Source organism: Rattus norvegicus, chromosome 1, assembly GCF_036323735.1.
Source record: "Rattus norvegicus strain BN/NHsdMcwi chromosome 1, GRCr8, whole genome shotgun sequence".
Classification (NCBI taxonomy): Eukaryota; Metazoa; Chordata; class Mammalia; order Rodentia; family Muridae; genus Rattus; species Rattus norvegicus.
In genome coordinates, this window is record NC_086019.1 from 203,894,417 (window position 1) to 203,915,924 (window position 21,508).

Genomic DNA, 21,508 nt, shown 5'->3' on the forward strand with positions numbered 1-21,508 from the left:
AAACCACACACTTACTGTCTTCTCAGACACCTCCCACCGCCATGGCCTCTGGCTTCCTGCACCCAGGGGCCTCACTGCTATGCTGCACTAGTGTCCTTATACCTGCTCTGACCCCAGTGATATTCCGGTCCAGGGGACCTCGAACTTGGGCTTAAAGCTTTACCTCGACGGCTCCTCGAAGGTACAGTTTGAGCTTGCTTTCCAGTCTCAGAGCATCTAATTCACACTCCAGACCTTCAATTTCTAGCAGCTTGCTAGGATCCTGGAGATACAGATGGAATTTTGAACACAAAGACGTTAATGACGGCAAATCATGCACATTCATCAGCTTTGAAGACAGTAAAAAGCCTTGAATCCCGGCAGAAACAGAAACCAGAAAATGGACAATCAGAGAACAGCACAAAGTAGGAGAAAATGTATCAAGTCTCAAAAGATACAAAGGGAGAAAGACTTTTTGAAACCTTTTTTTGGGGGGGGGGAGGGATGCATGGGCACCTCACTGATTTCAGAGGACCTTGAATTTTTCTTTCCTTTTACATTTTTTCTCTCTTTTTTTAAAATGCAGGTCTCACGTTATAGCTAAGATTTCCTTGGAGTACTCTCTTCAGCCCAGGAAGCCCTTGAATTCACACCAGCTCTGCCTCGGTTTCCTGAGATTAACAGGAGTCAGGCACCACACATGACCTAAGTTCAAACAAAACATTGTGTGCATGCATGTGTGTGAGTGTGGAAATCAGAGGGCACCATACTAGAGCCGGTTCTCTCCTCCCATGATGTGGGATCAAACTCGGATCATCAGGTTTGGTGGCAAGCACCTTTGCACACTGAGTCATCTCACCACCCTCTGGTTTAAAATTTTCTCCTTTTTTTCTAACTGAGAAATTCATACATGCATACAATGTATTTTAATCAAATTCACCTCCATTCCCTCCCCTCTCTTATCTCCACCAGCTCTATTCCCTTCAAATTTCATGTATTGACTTCTAAAAACTACTTTTGTTATATATTGCATCTCATTTTCAGTTTTCCCTCCCCCTTCTCTTTACAGTCCCTCCCCTACACCTCTCTTCTCCCTCAGATCCACTCCTCCTCCGTGTTCCTTCAGAAAATAGCAGCCCCTCAGGGATATCATCCGAACATAGTCTATCATATCACAATAAGACTAGACACCTCCCCTCATATTAAGGCTGGACAAGGCAATCCAGCAGGAGGAAAAGGGTCCCAAAAGCAGGCAAAGAGTCAGAGACAGCCCCTGTTCCCACTGTTAGGAGTCCCACAAGAAGACCAAGCCACAGAACTGAAACATGTGCAGAGGGATTAGTCAGACTCCTGCAGGTTCCAAGATGGTCATTTTAGTCTCTGTGAACCTTTATGGGTCCACGTTAGTGGATTTTGTGGATTTTCTTGAGCTGTCCTTGACCCCTCTCACTCCTACAATCCTTCCTCCCTTTCTTCTGCCATAGTCCTTGAGCTCCACCCAGGGTTTGGCTGTGAGTCTCTGTATCTGCTCTCATCAGTTGGTGGCTGAAGCCTCTCTGATGACAATTATGCTAAGCTCTAGTATACAAAGGATAGCATCATTTCATTGACTTTTTCCCCCAGTCATGTTAGCCTAGGTCTCTGGGCTGTCCAGCCTCTCAGTCCTGGCCCACCAGTCAGTGTCAAGAGTGAGCTCCCTCTCACAGCATGGGTCATAAGTTGGACCAATCATTGCTTGGCCACAATTTCTATGTCACCGTTACCCCCACATATCTTGCAGGCAGGACAAATTGTAGGCCAAAGGTTTTAAGGTTGGGTTGGGGTTCTAATCCTTCTACTGGAAGTCTTGCCTGGTTACAGGAGATGGCTGGTTAAGGGTCCCTAGCCCCATTGCTAGCAGTCTTAGCTAGGGTCGCTTTCATAGATTTCTGGGCGTTTCCTTTGCACTAGTTTACTGCCTTGCCCCAGAGAGGACCCCCAAATGCAGTTGTCCCTCACAGTACTTTCTCCCTCCATCCTTGCCCAAACCTGATCCCTCCTGTTTCTGTCTCCCCCATCCACTCAAGACATACGTTCTATTTACCCTTCTCAGAGAGACTCATACATTCCCACTCGAGCCCTCCTTGTTACTTAGCCTCTCTGGGTCTGTGGATAGTAGCACGGCTATTTTGTTACTTTACAGCCAATGCCCACGTATAGGTGGAACTATATTTATATATAGGGTCTGAACTACCTCTCTTAGGACGATTTTTTCTAGTTCCACCCATTTGCCTGCAAAGGTCGTGTTTCTTTTAACAGCTGAGTGACACTCCATTGTGCATATGTACCATATTGTCTTTATCCATTCTTTGGTTGAAGGGCATCAAGTTGTTTCCGGTTTCTGGCTATTATTAAATAAAGCTGATGTGAACGTAGTTGACAAGTTTCCCGGTGGTAGGGCGGAGTGTCTTTTGGATATATACCTAGGAATGGTATAGCTGAGTCTTGAGGTAGATGAATTCCCAACTTTCTAAGAAACCACCGTATTGATTTCCAAAGTGGCTGTACAAATTCGCCCCAGCAATTTGGGGGTGTTCCTCTTGTTCCACACCATCACCAGCATCTGTTGTCTCTTGTTTTTTTTTTTCTTTTTTCTTTTTCTTTTCTTTTTTTTTTTTGTTGTTGTTGTTGATCTTAGCCATTTTGACAGGTGTAAGAGTCATTTTGATTTGCATTTCCCTGATGGCTTCAGGACATTGAACCTTTCTTTAAGCGTTTCTTGTTCATTTAAGATTCCTCTGTTGAGAATTTTCTGTTTAGATCCATACCCCATTCAGTCGGATCATTTGTTTTGTTGGTCTCTAGTTTCTTGAGTTCTTTATTTCGGATGCTCGCCCTCTGGTGTTGCCTTTTTTAACCCACGCAGTCCACTTACTACTCTTAGCACGTGCATTGGTGTAGAGTCCCCAGAGTACGGGGAGCCTCCCAGAGATGACAGCCCTGAAGAAAACCGATCCCCCTCCTCCTAGAAGCCATCAGTTGCCAATATCCCCTCAGCTAGGCGTGGGACCTTCTGATCTCCATACTTCACGTTGATATTTGTGTCTGGCTTGATCTTGTGTGGGTCTGGTATATGCTGACACAGCCACAGTCAGTTCATATGTGTGACAGCCCATAGTAGTCAACTACTGTCTCTGGTTCTTACAGTTTTTCTATCTCCACTTCTACAATAATCCTGAACGTTGAGAAGATGGGATATGATACAGATGTCTCATTTAGGGTTGAGCACTCAGCAATTCTGCAGGTTGAACACTGTGGGACTCTGTGTTAGTCATCTACCTCAAGCATTCCTCTCATAAGGTTTAGAGATGCTCTTATCTCCAAGGATGCTGAACCTTTAGGCACCAGTTTATTGCTACTTCCATTCAGAAGAATAGAAACTGAAGGTTCTCTCTGAGAGCTGTTGCCTGCCTAGCCCTGGACTCTTGACCGTATTAACAATGTTAAGCGGCATGAGTTCTGCCGTGTGGAGAGGCTTTAAACGTGATCAGAAAGTGACTGGTTCCTACCATAACCTCTGTGCTGATAGTGTACCAGTGGGCATATCTTGTCGGGCCTGTTACTATTGTGGTTCATAGGACTCGCGGCTGGGTGACAGTGGGTTGGAGGGCTTGCCTACTGGGTACGATGAACCTGCGTGATACTTCTGAGTTTTCAACCTGAAGATCCAGAGTCTGGATCTCTGGCTGAAGAGGGCAGAGATGTCTACTGCCTTACTTCTCTAGGTAAACTGTTTCCCCAACATGAATGCTGCCCTGGAGTGGATGTGCTCATTAATGCTCAGCTAAGGGGTCACAGCAGCTTCCCCGTGTGCTGTCACTGCTCCTACCCTTCTGTCTTGTGACCTGCATCTGACTCATCCCCACTACAGCCCTGCTGCCAGGCTGATGCACCAGGCTTCGCCTGGGTCTCTGTTCCTGGTAGTGAAGCTGCACAGGACTTTCCCTCCTTATCTGCTGCCCAGTGCCTTGAGGGCTGTAGTTCCTTGTATGGTGTTTGGTTTTCAGGTGCTTTGGACTTGAGGACAACATTGCTGCATCTCTGCTCTGTGGGCCACAAGGTAGACTCCATTGCTGTCTCCCTTTGCTGCTTTACACAGTGAAGAGCTTACTTGCTCCTGGACAATCTGGACAGAATTATGTTTTTGCTTTTGTTTGGCACAGATGTTTGGGCTTGGTGCTTCTTCCTCCTGGGGTGTGTTTTCCTGCTGACCTTGAAAGTGGCCTGCTTCTTTGACTCTCAGCCTCAGGTTTCTGTAGGCCACACAAGGAGCTGCAGGCCTGAGAGCTGGCCATCTTCAGCAGACTAGAGACACTTTCTGACCACCTCTTAGGCATCACGTTCTGTACCAGGAAGTAGGGGCAAAGTGGAGAGAAAACCAAAGTGTCCAAGAAGGCCATGCCCCAGCAGGGAGGATGGACAAGGATTGCATGGTGGAGTATACTTCTAAGGAAGACCCGAGACAATTTACCAGTAAAGAATAGCCAGTCTTCCCTGTATTCATACCAAGGAGCATAGCAAAGGATGGATGTTCTCTGGCCAATTGAGACATCTGTCCTAGTGGGTAAAGAATAGAGGTGTTTTCCCACAGGAAATAAAAACAGAGCACACAGAAAACAAGATGTAAAAAGTTGGAGAACTTACTGACACTGATGCGCTTAACTAAAAATACAAACACATCTCCTTTAAGTATGCATGTATGAATAACACTCCTTAGACACGTTGAGGTGGAGGTCTCAGATCACTGAGAAGAAGATGAGGGGGGTGTGGACTCGGTGGCACAGTACCTCCGAGCCTCCCCTGCCTCTGAGTTAAAGATACCAGGACAAGCAGCCGAGGCTCACTACCAAGAGACCCGAGCTTCAGCAAGGCAAGGTGGAACCAGGAAGATCTCGGGCCTCCTTGGGATGTGGGCTGGGGGCTGCTTCACAGGTGGTAGAGAGTCTTGAGGATGGGTAGTAGCTTGCTCCTGTCAGCATGAGTGCTCCCAAGCTTCCCCTGGACGTCAAGATTGTCATAAGCATAAAAATCATTACAGTTACAGTCCCTCGGCAATCCAGGTTACTGAAGAAGCCCTGATTGGTTTAGACACAGAATCTCTGCAGTAGTCCTTTGTGAAGTAAGAAAAATTAAGTATGATTTAGATGTCCAGAGGTCAGGGGGGCATGGGATATATCGTTACTACTATGAGTATTATATAGCCCTTCCCTGAACTAGAGGGACAGTGGTGGCACACAGGCTAGAGACAGTGACAGAGGCGGCAGGAGAGACACAGGTGCAGATCAGCAGAAATGGCTGGCACACTTCTGCAGGAGGCACAGGCTGAGGATGCAAGGCCTTTCCCACCAACTCTTTCTCTTTCAGCCCTGGACCCATAGTCCTATGAGCCGCCCCCAATAGCCACCACTCCAAGCCAACTCTAACTCACTCACTTCGTTTTCCATTTTCTTCAGGTATATGAGGCAGTCACTGGCTATTTTCTCGTTTTTCAAGGTCAGACACAGGCGGCCCAATTCAAAAAGCAAAAGGATTCTGGAAGGAAAGGAACAGGCTCCATTCAGCACGGGGCAGGCACGGACTTGTTTGGCAGAGGCAATGTCAGCTGTGCTCCACTGTGACAGTGGCAGGAGCTGTGCTGGCCCGGGCTGCTAGCTGTTGTAGGACCCAGAGTTCTCCACAATGTTGCATCTGTCCCTACTGGACACACTGTACCCATCCAGGGCTCCACGCCATGACACTGGGTCACCACGAAGTCCCTACTTGTGCAGTTGATGCTGCACAGAAGACATGGTACAGGTTCCTCCTGCCTGTTGCAGGCCTATGGGATATCATCAATGTATTCACCACCTCCAGTCTGAGTCTCAGTGGGTGATGCTAAACATGTATTAAAGTGCAGGGACCAGGGATAGACAAACTATTTTGACAAAAGAAAAAAAATGATAGAGGAAACTGTCAATTTTCTTTTTACCATGTATGCTGTGGTGCACACAAGTATGAACACACACACACACACACACACACACACACACAGAGTGTTATTCTATATGTTTTGAGGTATGGTAATTGTTTTTTCTTTTATTGGATATTTTTAAATTTACACTTCAAATGTCATCCCATTTCCTGGCTTCCCCTCTAGAAACCCACTATCCCATTCCCCCTCCCCCTGCTTCTATGAGGGTGCTCCCACTCCCTCCCTCTTCCAGCCTGACATTCCCCTATACTGGGGCATCGAGCCTACACAGGACCAAGGCCCCCTCCTCCCACTGATACCTGACAAGGCCATCTTCTGCTACATATGCAGATGGAGCCATAGGTCCATCCCTGTGTACTCTTGGGATGGTGGTTTAGTCCCTGAGAGCTCTGGGGGTCCTGGTTGATTGATATTGTTGTTCTTACGGAGTTGCAAACCCTTCAGCTCCTTCATTCCTTTCTCTAAGTCCTCCATTGGGGAACCTGATCTCAGTCCAATGGTTGGCTGCAAGCATCCACGTCTGTATTTGTCAGGCTCTGACAGAGCCTCTCAGGAGACAGTTATATCAGGCTCCTGTCAGCAAAGTACTTCTTGGTATCCACAATATTGTCTGGGTTTGGTGGCTGTATGTACATGGGATGGATTGCCAGGTGGAACGGTCTCTAGATGGCCTTTCCTTCAGTCTCTGCTCCACACTTTGTCTCCGTATTTCCTCCTGTGAGTATTTTTTTTTCCCTTCTAAGAAGGTCTGAAGCATCTACACTTTGGTCATCCTTCTTGAGCTTCATGTGGTCTGTGGATTGTTTCTTGGGTATTTCGAGATTTGGGGCTCATATTCACTCATCAGTGAGTGCATACCATGTGTGTTCTTTTGTGATTGGGTTACCTCACTCAGGATGATATTTTCTAGTTCCATCGATTTGACTAAGAATTTCATGAAGTCATTGTTTTTGATAGCTGAGTAATACTCCATTGTGTAGATGTACCACATTTTCTGTATCCATTCCTCTGTTGAAGGGCATCTGGGTTCTTTCCAGCTTCTGGCTATTATAAATAAGGCTGCAATGAACATAGTGGAGCACATGTCTTTGTTATATGTTGGGGCATCTTTTGGGTATATGCCCAAGAGAGGTATAGCTGGATCCTCAGGCAGTTCAATGTCCAATTTTCTGAGGAACCTCCAGACTGACTTCCAGAATGGTTGTACCAGTCTGCAATCCCACCAACAATGGAGGAATGTTCCTCTTTCTCCACATCCTCGCCAGCATCTGCTGTCATCTGAGTTTTTGATCTTAGCCATTCTCACTGGTGTGAGGTGAAATCTCAGGGTTGTTTTGATTTGCATTTCCCTGATGACTAAAGATGTTGAACATTTCTTTAGGTGTTTCTCAGCCATTCGGCATTCCTCAGCTGTGAATTCTTTGTTTAGCTCTGTACCCCATTTTTAATAGGGTTATTTGATTCTCTGGAATCTAACTTCTTGAGTTCTTTGTATATTTTGGATATTAGCCCTCTAGCGGATATAGACTTGGTAAAGATCTTTTCTCAATCTGTTGGTTGCCAATTTGTCCTAATGACAGTGTCCTTTGCCTTACAGAATCTTTGCAATTTTATGAGGTCCCATTTTTCAATTCTTGATCTTATAGCATAAGCCATTGGTGTTCTGTTCAGAAAAATTTCCCCTGTGCCCATGTATCTGAGGCTCTTCCCCACTTTCTCTTCTGTTAGTTTATTTGGAGGTCCTTGATTTACTTGGACTTGAGCTTTGTACAAGTCAATAAGAATGGATTAATTTTCATTCTTCTACATGCTGACCACCAGTTGAACCATCACCATTTGTTGAAAATGTTATCTTTTTTTTCACTGGATGGTTTTAGCTCCTTTGTCAAAGATCAAGCGACCATAGGTGTGTGGGTTCATTTCTGGGTCTTCAATTCTATTCCATTGATCTACCTGCCCGTCTCTGTACCAATACCATGCAGTTTTTATCACCATTGCTCTGTAATACTGCTTGAGGTCAGGTATGGTGATTCCCCCAGAAGTTCTTTTATTGCTGAAAATAGTTTTCGCTATTCTGGATTTTTTGTTATTCCAAATGAATTTGCAAAATGCTCTTTCTAATTCTGTGAAAAATTGAGTTGGAATTTGATGGGGATTACATTGACTCTGTAGATTGCTTTTGGCAAGATGGCAATTTTTACTATATTAATCCTACCAATCCATCAGCATGGGAGATCTTTACATCTTCTGAGAAATTCTTCAATTTCTTTCTTCAAAGACTTGAAATTCTTGTCATACAGATCTTTTGCTTGCTTGGTTAGAGTCACACCAAGGTATTTTATATTATTTGGGACTATTGTGAAGGGTGTCATTTCCCTAATTTCTTTCTCAGCCTATTTATCCTTTGAGTAGAGGAAGGCTACTGATTTGTTTGAGTTAATCTTATATTCAGCCACTTTGCTGAAGTCGTTTCATCAGCTGTGAGAGTTCTCTGGTGGAATTTTGGGGTCACTTAAGTATACTATCATATTATCTGCAATTAGTGATATTTTGACTTCTTTTCAAGTTTGTATCCCTTTGACCTCCTTTTTTGTTTAATTAATCTGGCTAGGACTTTAAGTACTATATTGAATAAGTAGGGAGAGAGTGGGCAGTCTTGTCTAGCCCCTGATTTTAGTGGAATTGTTTCAAGTTTCTCTCCATGTAGTTTGATGTTAGCTACTGGTTTGCTGTATATTGTTTTTACTATGTTTAGGTATGAGCCTTGAATTCCTGGTCTTTCCAAGACCTTTAACATGAAGGGGTGTTGAATTTTGTCAAATGCTTTCTCAGCATCTAATGAGATGATTGTGTGGGTTTTTTTCTTTGAGTTTGTTTATATAGTGGATTACTTTGATGGATTTCTGTGTATTGAACCATTCCTGCATCCCTGTGATGAACCCTAATGATCATGATGGATGATCATTTTGATGTGGTCTTAGATTCAGTTTCTGATATTTTGTATTAAGTATTTTTGCATCAATATTCATAAGGGAAATAAGTTCTCTTTCTTTGTTGGGCTTTGTGTGGTATAGGTATAAGTGTGATTGTGGCTTCATAGAAGGAATTGGGTAGTGTTCCTTCTGTTTCCATTTTGTGGAATAGTTTGGATAGTATTGGTATGAGGTCTTCTATGAAGGTCTGATAGAATCTGCACTAAACCCATCTGGACCTGTACTCTTTTTAGTTGGGAGACTTTAAAAAAAAAGATTTATTTATTATATACAAATACACTGTAACTCTCTTCAGACATACCAGAAGAGGGCATCAGATTCCATTACAGATGGTTGTGAGCCACCATGTGGTTCCTGGGATTTGAACTCAGGACCTCTGCAAGAGCAGTGTGTGCTCTTAACCACTGAGCCATCTCTCCAGCCCCGGTTGGGAGACTTTTAATGACTGCTTCCATTTCTTTAAGGGTTATGAGACTGTTTAGACGGTTTATCTGATCCTAATTTAACTTTGGTACCTGGTATCTGTATAGAAAATTGTTCATTTCCTGCAGATTTTCCAGTTTTGTCAAATATAGGCTTTTGTAGTAGGATCTGATGATTTTTTGAATTTCCTCAGTTTCTGTGGTTATGTCTCCCTTTTCCTTTCTTACTTTGTTAATTTGGATACTCTCTCTGTACCCTCTGGTTAGTCTGGCTAAGGGTTTATCTATCTTACTGACCATGTAGGTATCTCTCTGTGTACAGCTAGAAGAGAGTCACACTTACTTTTCCTCTTGGATGTGAGGGGACTGTTGATGATGGTACTGACTTAAATTTTTATACAGTTTCTTCAGAATTTGCTCCAAATTTTCCGGCAAATCGTTTTTATCCAGTTTCCTGGAATTGATGGAAATGCTGAGTCACCAAATGTAAATGCCGAGTCGCCCAAGCATCCTGCCATATTTGTTAAAAATGATTCTCAGGGAAACTGAAATCAAGGAGCCAACCCATGCTTCTTACAGAAGGGGAGGTGGGTCTGAAAACACCCCATCTCCTTTCTTCCTGTCTCATTTCCCAGGCAAATTTTCCTACCTCCTTATACTTCCTCTCGGCAGGCAATGCTCCTTTCCTTGTATCACTGCAGGGAAACTCCAGGAGACAGTGCAAGGGCTTGTCTACAGAGTCAGCACCGTCCCTAGGATCCCCTGCCCTGGGACACATTGGACCTCATCCTCACTTTGCTATAGGACCTGAGACCAGAAGTCTCTCGGCATTATTGCCTGGAGGTCAAAAACACCCTGAAGTAAGCCATTCTCCGCAACCTCAAAATCCTGCAGTCTCCTCACTTACCTTAGGACAGGACATCTTGCGCCTCACTCACCCTGGGACCAAGCATGCCGTTCTTCTCATTCTCCTCAGTCTTAAACGCACCAGGGCCTCCTCATGGTCTACCTCACACTTCATCTGGCAGGACTCTCTTCACTAGCTGGTACGCTGACTACTTCGTTGGTGGTTTTACTGCACCCCACTTCCCAGTAGTGGGGTGTGGCAAATGGGGCCTACTTTAGATCCTCCCCCACAAAATCTTAGAGCCACCTCCTCTTGGGAAACCCCTGTAGCCCTATCTCCCAGAATTCTCTTTCTGACAAAGGCATCCCAGAGGGGCAGCACTGCTCTGATCCCAGCCTGAGAAGCTCAGCCTTCCCAACCCACTTACGCTTTCAGCGAATTGATGTGGTAAGTGACAGAGAGGGTAACAGAATGCTTCTTCTCTTCCCTCAACATTTCATCATCCATCACTTCATGACGAACCTGCCAGGGACACAACCGAATGTTCCTTTACGTTCAGTGGAGGACTCGGAGTTTGTGTCTAGATATGATCTAATCCCTCCTATAAAATTGGTATTTGTAAAGAGAAACAAGCCGAGAAAGAATTAAGGGAAACGACACCCCTCGTAATAGACCCAAACAATATAAAGTACCTCGGTGTGACTTTAACCAAGCAAGTAAAAGATCTGTACAATAAGAACTTCAAGACTCTGAAGAAAGAAATTGAAGACCTCAGAAGATGGAAAGATCTCCCATGCTCATGGTTTGGCAGGATTAATATAGTAAAAATGGCCATTTTACCAAAAGCAATCTACAGATTCAATGCAATCCCCATCAAAATACCAATCCATTTCTTCAAAGAGTTAGACAGAACAATTTGCAAATTCATCTGGAATAACAAAAAACCCAGGATAGCTAAAACTGTCCTCAACAATAAAAGGACTTCAGGAGGAATCACTATCCCTGAACTCAAGCAGTATTACAGAGCAATAGTGATAAAAACTGCATGGTATTGGTACAGAGACAGACAGATAGACCAATGGAACAGAATTGAAGACCCAGAAATGAACCCACACGCCTATGGGCACTTGATTTTTGACAAAGGAGTCAAAACCATCCAATGGAAAAAAGATAGCATTTTCAGCAAATGGTGCTAGTTCAACTGGAGGTCAACATGTAGAAGAATGCAGATCGATCCATGCTTATCACCCTGTACAAAGCTTAAGTCCAAGTGGATCAAGGACCTCCACATCAAACCAGATACACTCAAACTAATAGAAGAAAAACTAGGGCAGCATCTTGAACACATGGGCACTGGAGAAAATTTCCTGAACAAAACTCCAATGGCTTATGCTCTAAGATCAAGAATCGACAAATGGGATCTCATAAAACTGCAAAGCTTCTGTAAGGCAAAGGACACTGTGGTTAGGACAAAATGGCAACCAACAGATTGGGAAAAGATCTTTACCAATCCTACAACAGATAGAGGCCTTATATCCAAAATATACAAAGAACTCAAGAAGTTAGACCGCAGGGAGACAAATAACCCTATTAAAAAATGGGGTTCAGAGCTAAACAAAGAATTCACAGCTGAGGAATGCCGAATGGCTGAGAAACACCTAAAGAAATGTTCAACATCTTTAGTCATAAGGGAAATGCAAATCAAAACAACCCTGAGATTTCACCTCACGCCAGTGAGAATGGCTAAGATCAAAAACTCAGATGACAGCAGATGCTGGCGAGGATGTGGAGAAAGAGGAACACTCCTCCATTGTTGGTGGGATTGCAGACTGGTACAACCACTCTGGAAGTCAGTCTGGAGGTTCCTCAGAAAATTGGACATTGAACTGCCTGAGGATCCAGCTATACCTCTCTTGGGCACATACCCAAAAGATGCCCCAACATATAAAAAAGACACATGCTCCACTATGTTCATAGCAGCCTTATTTATAATAGCCAGGAGCTGGAAAGAACCCAGATGCCCTTCAACAGAGGAATGGATACAGAAAATGTGGTACATCTACACAATGGAATATTACTCAGCTATCAAAAACAATGACTTTATGAAATTCGTAGGCAAATGGTTGGAACTAGAAAATATCATCCTGAGTGAGGTAACCCAATCACAGAAAAACACACATGGTATGCACTCATTGATAAGTGGCTATTAGCCCAAATGCTTGAATTACCCTAGATGCCTAGAACACATGAAACTCAAGACGGATGATCAAAATGTGAATGTTTCACTCCTTCTTTAAAAGGGGAACAAGAATACCCTTGGCAGGGAATAGAGAGGCAAAGATTAAAACAGAGACAGAAGGAACACCCATTCAGAGCCTGCCCCACATGTGGCCCATACATATACAGCCACCCAATTAGACAAGATGGGTGAAGCAAAGAAGTGCAGGCCGACAGGAGCCGGATGTAGATCTCTCCTGAGAGACACAGCCAGAATACAGCAAATACATAGGCGAATGCCAGCAGCAAACCACTGAACTGAGAACGGGACCCCTGTTGAAGGAATCAGAGAAAGGACTGAAAGAGCTGAAGGGGCTCGAGACCCCATATGAGCAACAATGCCAAGCAACCAGAGCTTCCAGGGACTAAGCCACTACCTAAAGACTATACATGGACTGACCCTGGACTCTGACCTCATAGGTAGCAATGAATATCCTAGTAAGAGCACCAGTGGAAGGGGAAGCCCTTGGTCCTGCTAAGACTGAACCCCCAGTGAACTAGATTGTTGGGGGGAGGGCAGCAATGGGGGGAGGATGGGGAGGGGAACACCCATAAAGAAGGGGAGGGGGAGGGGTTAGGGGGATGTTGGCCCGTAAACTGGGAAAGGGAATAACACTCGAAATGTAAATAAGAAATACTCAAGTTAATAAAAAAAAGAGAAGAAAAAAATTGGTATTTGTAATGAAGACAAATTCTCACTAAGTTCTATACATCTTTATATGTAACTTCAGCTGATTCTGTACAACCAAATCACCAGGTGGTAGACACTTGGAATATAGCGCTGTAGTAAGCATTAGTCCCACAGATTCTCTGTTAGTCGATTAAAAAGTTGATGCAGTTGCAGGAGGAATATTTAAGCATAGAAATGAATGGCCATTGCCTTTTTACACAAGAGGGATTGCCCACTCTTTTCATTGTTTTTGCCTTGTTCACATATGCCTATGCTTCTATCTACCCTCAATCAGTGGGCTTGTCATTGTTTTGTGCACAGTTTCTGAACAATGACTTTTAACAAAGCCATTTAACATGGAACAAAGTCATTGAACATTTAACAAAGACATTTAACAAAGTTGTTGCCTCTCTTTTCAAAGCGTCCGTTTACCATGGTTGAGAACATCTGCCGGTACTTGTGCGGCACTTGGGTTTTGACGAAGGGCGCTGCCGTCATGCAGAACCTGGTAGCATCCTCCTTTCTTCCAGCTTGCAGGTAACATTCTAGAAGTTCTCTGGACATCGGAGAACAGCAGACATTAGCCTTCTTAGACTCTCTTTTGTGGCAAATCTACAGGTTCTCAGGCTTTGCAAACTCTGTGTTTTCACAAACTTTCAAAAGCTTCCCAGGGGAAGCTCATGACAGAACTCCAGGATCCACCTGCTCAGTGCAAAGCCAGCGGGAATGGGAGAAATTCCTGCTGTCAGCACAGACAACTATTGGCACTTTAATTAAGAGTATTTACAGTTGACACTTTGAAGAAACATCTCATTTACATCAATTTCCTCTTTGAGGTTTCCAAATGGCCACAAGCAGGTATACCAACCCAGTAGACTGTGGTCTGGACTTGGGCTGGCATCTTTGGACCTGGTCTCTTGCTTGTAGCAAGGTCATTGTAAAACCTGTGAAAGACCCCCTCTAGGTCTCGCTGGCACAGTGACCAGTTATTGGCTGATAGTCTGTGGCTTTTGAGCAACAGCCCTGTACTGTAGCGCCCGTGCACAGGCCCCTGGGAACCCGGATGTGATGCTCACATTGGCATAGCCATTTGCCAAAGTGCTTACCAAAACCACACCCACAGCCAAACCCACCCCACCAATGTTTTAGAAGCATGGGCCAGGAGGAAAGGCCGTGTCCTATTTCCTTTACTTTGAATCCTGATTTGTCTTTAAGGCCTGTCGCAACATCCATAGATTTCTAGAAAGAACCTGCTGACAAGTCAGAAACTCAAGCTGTACTTTGGAAGAGAGAGAGGTCTTTATGAATCATAATAAGGGATTTGTCAGGGCTGTTAGGGCTACCACCCCCACTCACATCATCAACTCTGCCCTCCACTCCTTGTCCTCCTCTTCTGTCTGATTTAACACGTTGACAATTTGAGAGAGGCTGGGAATCACGAAGTGGTGATATCCAGGCTTGAGGAATGGCCGCACCATGCGCCAGTAGAGAACAGAAGCATTGAACACCAAAAAGTAATACCTGGGTAGGAAGCAAAAGTCAGAATGCTAGAGGCACAGGGCTGGGGGTGGGTGCTGATTCCTGAACCCATTCAGAAGGGAAGTGAAGATCACCATTAGATGCAGGCACCTCATTTAGAATTCTCCTCTCCAATCTGCATCGGCACCAGGATGCAGAGCCACCTTGACAGCCCTTTCCCACACGCACAGTGGCTGTCTCACTCACAGTGGTAATAACAGGTTACCTGTCTGGACTAGGTTCAGTCTTTCCACAAACTAAGCACAGCCTATGAAAATATAGTCGGAGCAAGAAAGAAAAGAACATGGAAGGCTTCCTGGAGGAGGTGACATCCTACTGTGACCTGGAAGAAGTCCAAGAATCAGCCAGGAGCTGAGTGGGCAAAAGGTGGTAAGACAGATGAGTGTGTTGAGGTGGAAGTGAGGGACTGTAGGACAGACTCCATGTCTGAAAGTAAACTCTTGAGCAGGGTGTTGAAGATGTATGAGAGCTACCTCCCACATCCTCCTCTGAGTGGAAGGTCAGCATCTGAGACAGTCACATGGGGCACTTTTTTTTTTTTTGGTTCTTTTTTTCGGAGCTGGGGACCGAACCCAGGGCCTTGCGCTTCCTAGGTAAGCGCTCTACCACTGAGCTAAATCCCCAGCCCCGGGGCACTTTCTTATTATAAAGCCACTCTCTGGAGTGGGCGGGCAGGCTTGGCATTCTATTACTGGTTGGTCACTGTGATGGTTTGTGTATGCTAGGCCCAGGGAGTAGCACTATTAGGAGGTGTGGCCCTGCTTGAGTAGGTGTGTCACTGTGGGCGTGGGCTTTCAGACGCTCATCCTAGCTGCCTGGAAGCCAGTATTCTGCTAGCAGCCTTCAGATGAAGATGTAGAACTCTCAACTTTGCCTGCACCATACCTGCCTGGATATTGCTCTGTTCCTGCCCTGATGATCATGGACTGAACCTCTGCACCTGTGAGCCAGCTCCAATCAAATGTTGTCCTCATAAGACTTGTCTTGGTCATGGTGTCGACTCACAGCAGTGAAACCCTAGCTGAGAAGGCACTGGACAGGCCATTGATGTTCAGTATCCAGGAAGGAGGGAGAGAAACCAAGTGGCCATCAGTCAGACCAGTGAGTCCCAGTCACCTGTTTGGAGCATCTATAACTGTCTCCAAGACTCTTGCAAGAGGGACAGGGTCAGGAACTGGAAGGTTCTGTTTGGAAACATTCACTGGCCTAAGACCTCTGGTGTAGCATTGGCTCCTGGATCCTGGAGGGAAGGCCTGTGGGGCTGGAGCCTGGACCCTTGTGCCTGCACACTGTGTAACTTGAGAAGGATGTCAACCGATGAACAACGGACACAGGCAGGATGAGTGACAGCCCCTGCTAATGTTGGGTCCTACTGCACGTGCGCCAATGACAGTGTATGCCACCTTAACCGTTTCAATAATCAAATCTGGGTTTGGGTTTGGGTGAAAAATCAAAGGCAACCACCAAGTAAAAAGCTGCGCTGAGTCACAGCTCCAGGCGGGAAGCCTTGGCTCAAGGCCAGAGGTTCTACACAGAAGAACACAGCAGTGTGCCCTTCTCAATTCAGAGAGACCCGAAAACCAGTTCTTGGGGACAGGTTGGGAAGGAGGCTATAGAGAAAACACTTTGACGGCCATCTACAAACTCAAAGGCCCCTAAGCACAGCAAAGGATGCCGCTTCTGGGAAGTCTGCATGAACATGGCTGACTCTCCCAGGTAATACGACAAGCCTACATCCTAACACCATTACAAGCATAAAACAGAAGGGAGAGGGATGGATGTCATAAAACTCAATTAACACACTTGGTTCTGTGGGGCACCTGAGTCTTAGGCAATCGAGTAGGAGCGGACAGTTCTGCATACCTACCTCGGTTCTCCTTTTGCAAAGTTGATAGCCTTCATGTACTGCGTCACACAATTTTCAAAGTCCTCCTAAAACAGCAGAAAGAACACCCAGGTGAGCCGATTTTGCCACCCAAGCACCCATCACCTTGATTCCTGTCATCTGATGCAAACTGGTTGTCACCCCAGCTTATGCACAGCCGGGGTGCAGCGGAGACTGGAGCAACCACAGCTGCCTGTGAGCCTGGGCTCCAGACTCTCTGACCCCTTCCTCTGCTCAGCTCAGGGAGGGATTTGGGGGAGAGAAGACGGAAAGGTCAGAGGTGGAAGGTCATATGGGCTCACGTCAGGCACCTGGAGAGAAAAGCGCAAACAGGCACCGTCGACATTTTTTGCATCACTGTGAATGAGAGGCTGGGTCCCAACTCCGTGTTGCTTTAAAGCTTCTCTAAGGCCTGCCTTGCTGCCATCCCTGGGGTTGGGGTGAGACGTGAAAGGGAGTGGTCTTACCACATTTTCCTCTGACTGTGGGGCACAAAGCTGGGCCCTGCACAGGTGCGCTCGGCCCAGGAACTGAGTGACTGGTGCCTTCACTTTGAAGTACATCTGGATGCAGTCTTCGCTCATCTCAGGCTCTTTCATCTGTAGGAGATTGAAGCCAGGAAAAGGAAGGAAGATGCCCAGGAGGAAGCAGCTTCAGGTCACTGATGAGGCTAGTTTAGTCATTTCCATACCCACTACACTCATCAAGTGTCCCATACACACACACACACACACACACACACACACACACACACACACACACACCGCGCTGTTTACACCAAAAGATGTGAAGGTGTTGTGTGCCGGTGACAGCCAGGCCTAGGGCTCCACCTTGAGTGCCTGCTCTGCACACAGCACAAACAGGTCAGGGCTGAAGCTCTCTGTGGGGTCAAGCTCCGACTTTCCCAGGTTTGCTGACTTGATCAGTTCATAAGCTCGCCGCAGGGCAGTTGCATCTATCAGGCAGAGAATCAGCAGAGTGTGTTAGAGAAACAGTTCACAGTCCCCGAGAGAGCCTTTCGGGGACAGGAACATGGGTCTGATTTCCTGGCCAGGCTACCCACAGCCCTCCCAATTCAGCAACTAAGCCAGGGCCAACAATTGTATCCACCGCATCGCATCAAGGGAGGACTTCTGTGCCACTCTACATGGGTCAAGGGGTTCCCATCAGCAAAGCTAGGGTGAGACCCACCTTGTTGGTTCCGGGCACGGGCCAGTTCCTGCGTGATGACCAGGTCCATGGCGCTGGAGGCCTACAGCTAGACTGCTCCACTGCTGGACCAGTAGCGGTTGCCTAGAGACGGTCCCAGACCAAGGACGCGGGAGCTCGGGGCGGGGCGACACTTGAAGGGTCCGTGACGCCGAGAGTAGGGAGGGGAAGGGGGCGGAGAAGTAGGCAACAAGCGGGCGGAGCGGGACTGGTGGACACGGAGGCCAGGTCAAGAACTCTTGAGTGTTGAATTGGCACCCACAGCACCCACACCATGCTTTCTTCACTTTTTTTGTCAGGCTGCGCTCACCTCCCATCCATCCACCCATGTTTCTGTGTCCCGCTCTGTTGCGGCAGAGAAAGACAAGAGAACTCCACAAAACCTCCCTGCTCCGTGTGAGCGCGGGTTGGACAGATGCCCGAGGGGTGGGGGTGGGGGATGGAAGTTGCCTACTAGAGTAGGAAGGAGGGTTGCTGGGTACCAGCAGGTCAGGGAAGTTACCAGCCTGAGAAGGCGTCCCCCTTTCTATCTTCAAGTGCCACATGTGGCGGGTCTACGTGTGACATTATCTAAAGGATCTGAGGAGTGAAGACTGCCTGGGCCAGAAGCCTTGGAATTGGAGCGGTTCTGGGATCAGGGAGGCTGAGGGAACGCCTTCCACGCTCTAGGGCCCTTGTCCGAGGACCTCTCTTAGAGATGACTTTCATTAAGACATAGTAATCTTGGAGGTCCAAGCTGGGACATGTGCTTCATTAGCTGAGAAGCAATGGTCGGTGGGCAGCGATGGAGACCCCTGGGGCAGCAGATGGACAGCAGGTTAGCAGGCTCATAGGCAAAGACAAAACTGACTCTAGTTACCTAAATAAAAGTTTAGAACGGAGTGCAGAAGGACACACGTGTATACAAAAGTTAAGGAAGGAAAAATCCGCAGTCCCCAAGGCCACGCCCCCAGTGACCTACTTCTTCTAGCTTGGCCCCACCTCCAAAGGAAAACAGAGCCTCTCAAAATAGCGCCACCTGCTGGGACTATGAGTCAGCACACGAGCCCGTGAGACCTTAGCAGGTGCAAACTGGAAAAGCAAGCACAGGGAGAAACAGACAAATCTTTTCAGAGTCTTTGATCTTTTAAAGGAGGCTGTTAGGAAAATGAAAAGGTAGGCTACAGGTTAAGGGAAAACATCCACAATAAAATCTGATATAAGACCTATGTCTAAATTACATAATAGTTCAATGGATAAATCACAGACAAGTTTAGAAGATGCTAAAGACTTGGATATACACTTGACATTGTGAGCTACTTGACTACCCAGTGAGCACAGAATGAGTGCTGACGTTGTTGGTAATCAGAGAAACAACACAAAGAAATGCCTCCCACATTCAAACCCATCAGTGAGGCTAAAATCAAGAAGCATGATAGTGGGCCTGGTGGGGACAAGCAGCTGCATGTGCCACCCAGCTGGTGGGGATAAAATGACAATCACTGGGAAACTGGAAGCTCTAAGTAACCTGAAGCATGTACTTGACTCATGACCCAGAAATTCTCCTCCTAGGTGCTTGCCCCAAGGGTTGAATGAGTCTACCCTCTGAAATCCTGGGGAGGAAGGGAGGGGGAGGAAGGGAGAGGGAGCAAGGAAGGGAGGGAGGGAGGGAGAGAGGGGAGAGAGGAGAGAGAGAGAGAGAGAGAGAGAGAGAGAGAGAGAGAGAGAGAGAGAGAATGAATTTGTTCATGGCTGCTTTGTTCATGATAGCCTAAGGCTCAATGACCCAGATAGCCAACAAAGCCTTCAATAAAGATGGTCAGTCACACAAGGGGCAGTGGCTCAGCATTAAACGGTGAACCTGCAGGCCACAATCCATGATGAGTTCTGGTAATGTGGAACAGTGGACATATGTGTGAGTGTGTGTGTGTGAGTGTGTGTATGTGTGTGTTGTGTATGTATGTGCGTGAGTGTGTCTGGTGTGTGGTGTGAGTGTGCGTGTGTGTGTGGTGTGTGTGTGGTGTGAGTGTGTGTGGTGTGAGTGTGTGTGTGGTGTGTGAGAATGTTGTCGGAGAGCCATGAAGGTTTCTCACTGAGAGGCTGGGGTGTTATGTTCAGACCTACTGTCAGGAATTGATGGTGAAATTCCATCAATTGGCTTGGGGCTGGACACAGGTAGTGCATGTTCACCAGGGACATCTTGGTTTATGTTCATTTTTTCTTCTGTGCTGGAACCAAAGAAAACACAAAGTCCCTGAGGTCCAGTAAGGGACTCTACCTGGATGGAGGTGCCACAGGACTGGAGCTCTCTCTGGGTCCTGGGCAGGTTATGGGGGTCAAAGGGTGAGATGTCTACCACAGAAGTTTTGCCCTGGGAAGATGAGACATCTTTTCGGTACTTTCTTACTTTCCAGAACTTGAGGGTGCCTAGGGTAAGGTCTGTTGTCCCCTGAAGAATGGAGGGCACATGCATGGGGTTTACTGGGGGGTCATGGCTCCAGTTGCTACCCTGTATCATGGGAGTTTTATCTTTTATATGGTCCACCTGAGAGGAGATCGGAATTCAATTCTGCAGTGTGGCTTCTACTGAATGTGGGTCTTGTTTGCACTTTCATGAGGTAGAAAATCCCAAGGACCATCTGTGTGGGGGTGTGAAATAAAATGGAGTATGCCTGATATAATTTTGAAGCATAAATGTCATACATACTTTTTCAAGGGTCCCAGTGCAGTATTCCACCTTGGAAGTATCCGCCTTGAGTCTCTCCACTCCAAAGACAACCCTGATGGCGTCTTTGTTTGTGAAGATTCTCTTTAGTGTGTACACAGCAGTAAATATAAAGATATTTACTTTCACCAAGAAAACATCGCTCAAGCATTATGTAGTAAGCTCTCCCTCCCCAAAACCAAACACATTAAATATTAAAACTCATTTTTTCCTGGTTACATTGTAGCTATAAATATGAAGAATGTGACACAAAATATTTTTTTACTTGCTAGATGTGTTTCATTTTGCCAAGACCACTCAGGTCGCTGATTCCAAGAGTATGGTATGGTGGGGTTCATTATGTCATCTTTGTAGCAGATGCCACCCACTGTCTTCTGTCTGTAGAAGTGCTGGGGACAGAGCTGTGTCGCCTGGCTGACTGCAGGGAGCCTCCTGAGATTGGGGTTTGCTAGTTTTTATTCAAGTTGTTCAGACTCCTGAGTCTCAGATGCCCAGGTGACACTGGCACCCACTTACAGCAGAAAGTCCTTAAGGCCCTTCCAGGCGGCACTGAGCTCAGTATCCTAACAGGAAGACAGTCACCAGCCTTTCTGATTTGAAACATAGTTTTCCTTCCCCAAGGGGGACATTCCCACCTCTTTTGTACACAGCTGGGTGTCCCCAACTGACTCACCTTGGGCAGTACTTCATCACGGGCTGGATGACCTCGGGTAGGGGCAGTCTGGAGATGTGGACGCAGGATCTGGGTCCTGCATCAGATAATGGGCATGGAGGGGGTGTTTAGCCAGTCAGTGGGACCTTCAAGTCTTCTGAGTGTGTTGAGTGCACATGTGTATGTGACTGTGCGAATCAATGGTGCGCGTGTGAGAGTGTGGGAATATGACTGTGAGTTTTACATGCGTGTGAATGTGATTGTGTTGATGTGTGACTGTAGATGTGTGAACCGTGTAAAGTGTATGAATGTCGAGCGAGT

General features: G+C 46.3%; 1 protein-coding gene across 10 annotated transcripts in view; it reads right to left on the minus strand.

Annotated features, from left to right (window-relative positions):
- The window catches only part of Cfap46 (cilia and flagella associated protein 46), a 79,572-nt gene extending 61,599 nt beyond the window's left edge, over positions 1 to 17,973 (minus strand). For 3 of the 10 annotated variants that reach the window (XR_010063190.1, XM_063281013.1, XM_063281015.1), the window contains exons 1-10: positions 17,814 to 17,971; positions 17,453 to 17,577; positions 17,090 to 17,221; positions 16,605 to 16,669; positions 14,555 to 14,719; positions 13,631 to 13,754; positions 10,679 to 10,773; positions 9,748 to 9,858; positions 5,451 to 5,550; positions 164 to 262 (exon numbers count right to left, since the gene is read on the minus strand). Coding sequence is in view for 9 of the 10 variants with exons in the window: in XM_063281013.1 (XP_063137083.1) it covers positions 164 to 262; positions 5,451 to 5,550; positions 9,748 to 9,858; positions 10,679 to 10,773; positions 13,631 to 13,754; positions 14,555 to 14,719; positions 16,605 to 16,669; positions 17,090 to 17,221; positions 17,453 to 17,577; positions 17,814 to 17,862 (1,065 nt within the window). In the remaining variant the exon portion in view is untranslated. Of the gene's footprint in view, positions 1 to 163; positions 263 to 5,450; positions 5,551 to 9,747; positions 9,859 to 10,678; positions 10,774 to 13,630; positions 13,755 to 14,554; positions 14,720 to 15,622; positions 15,770 to 16,604; positions 16,670 to 17,089; positions 17,222 to 17,452; positions 17,578 to 17,813 lie in introns of those variants that run through there. The other 7 variants (XM_063281010.1, XM_063281014.1, XM_063281011.1 and 4 more) reach the window with 4 other exon arrangements.
- Positions 17,974 to 21,508: the final 3,535 nt, after the last annotated feature.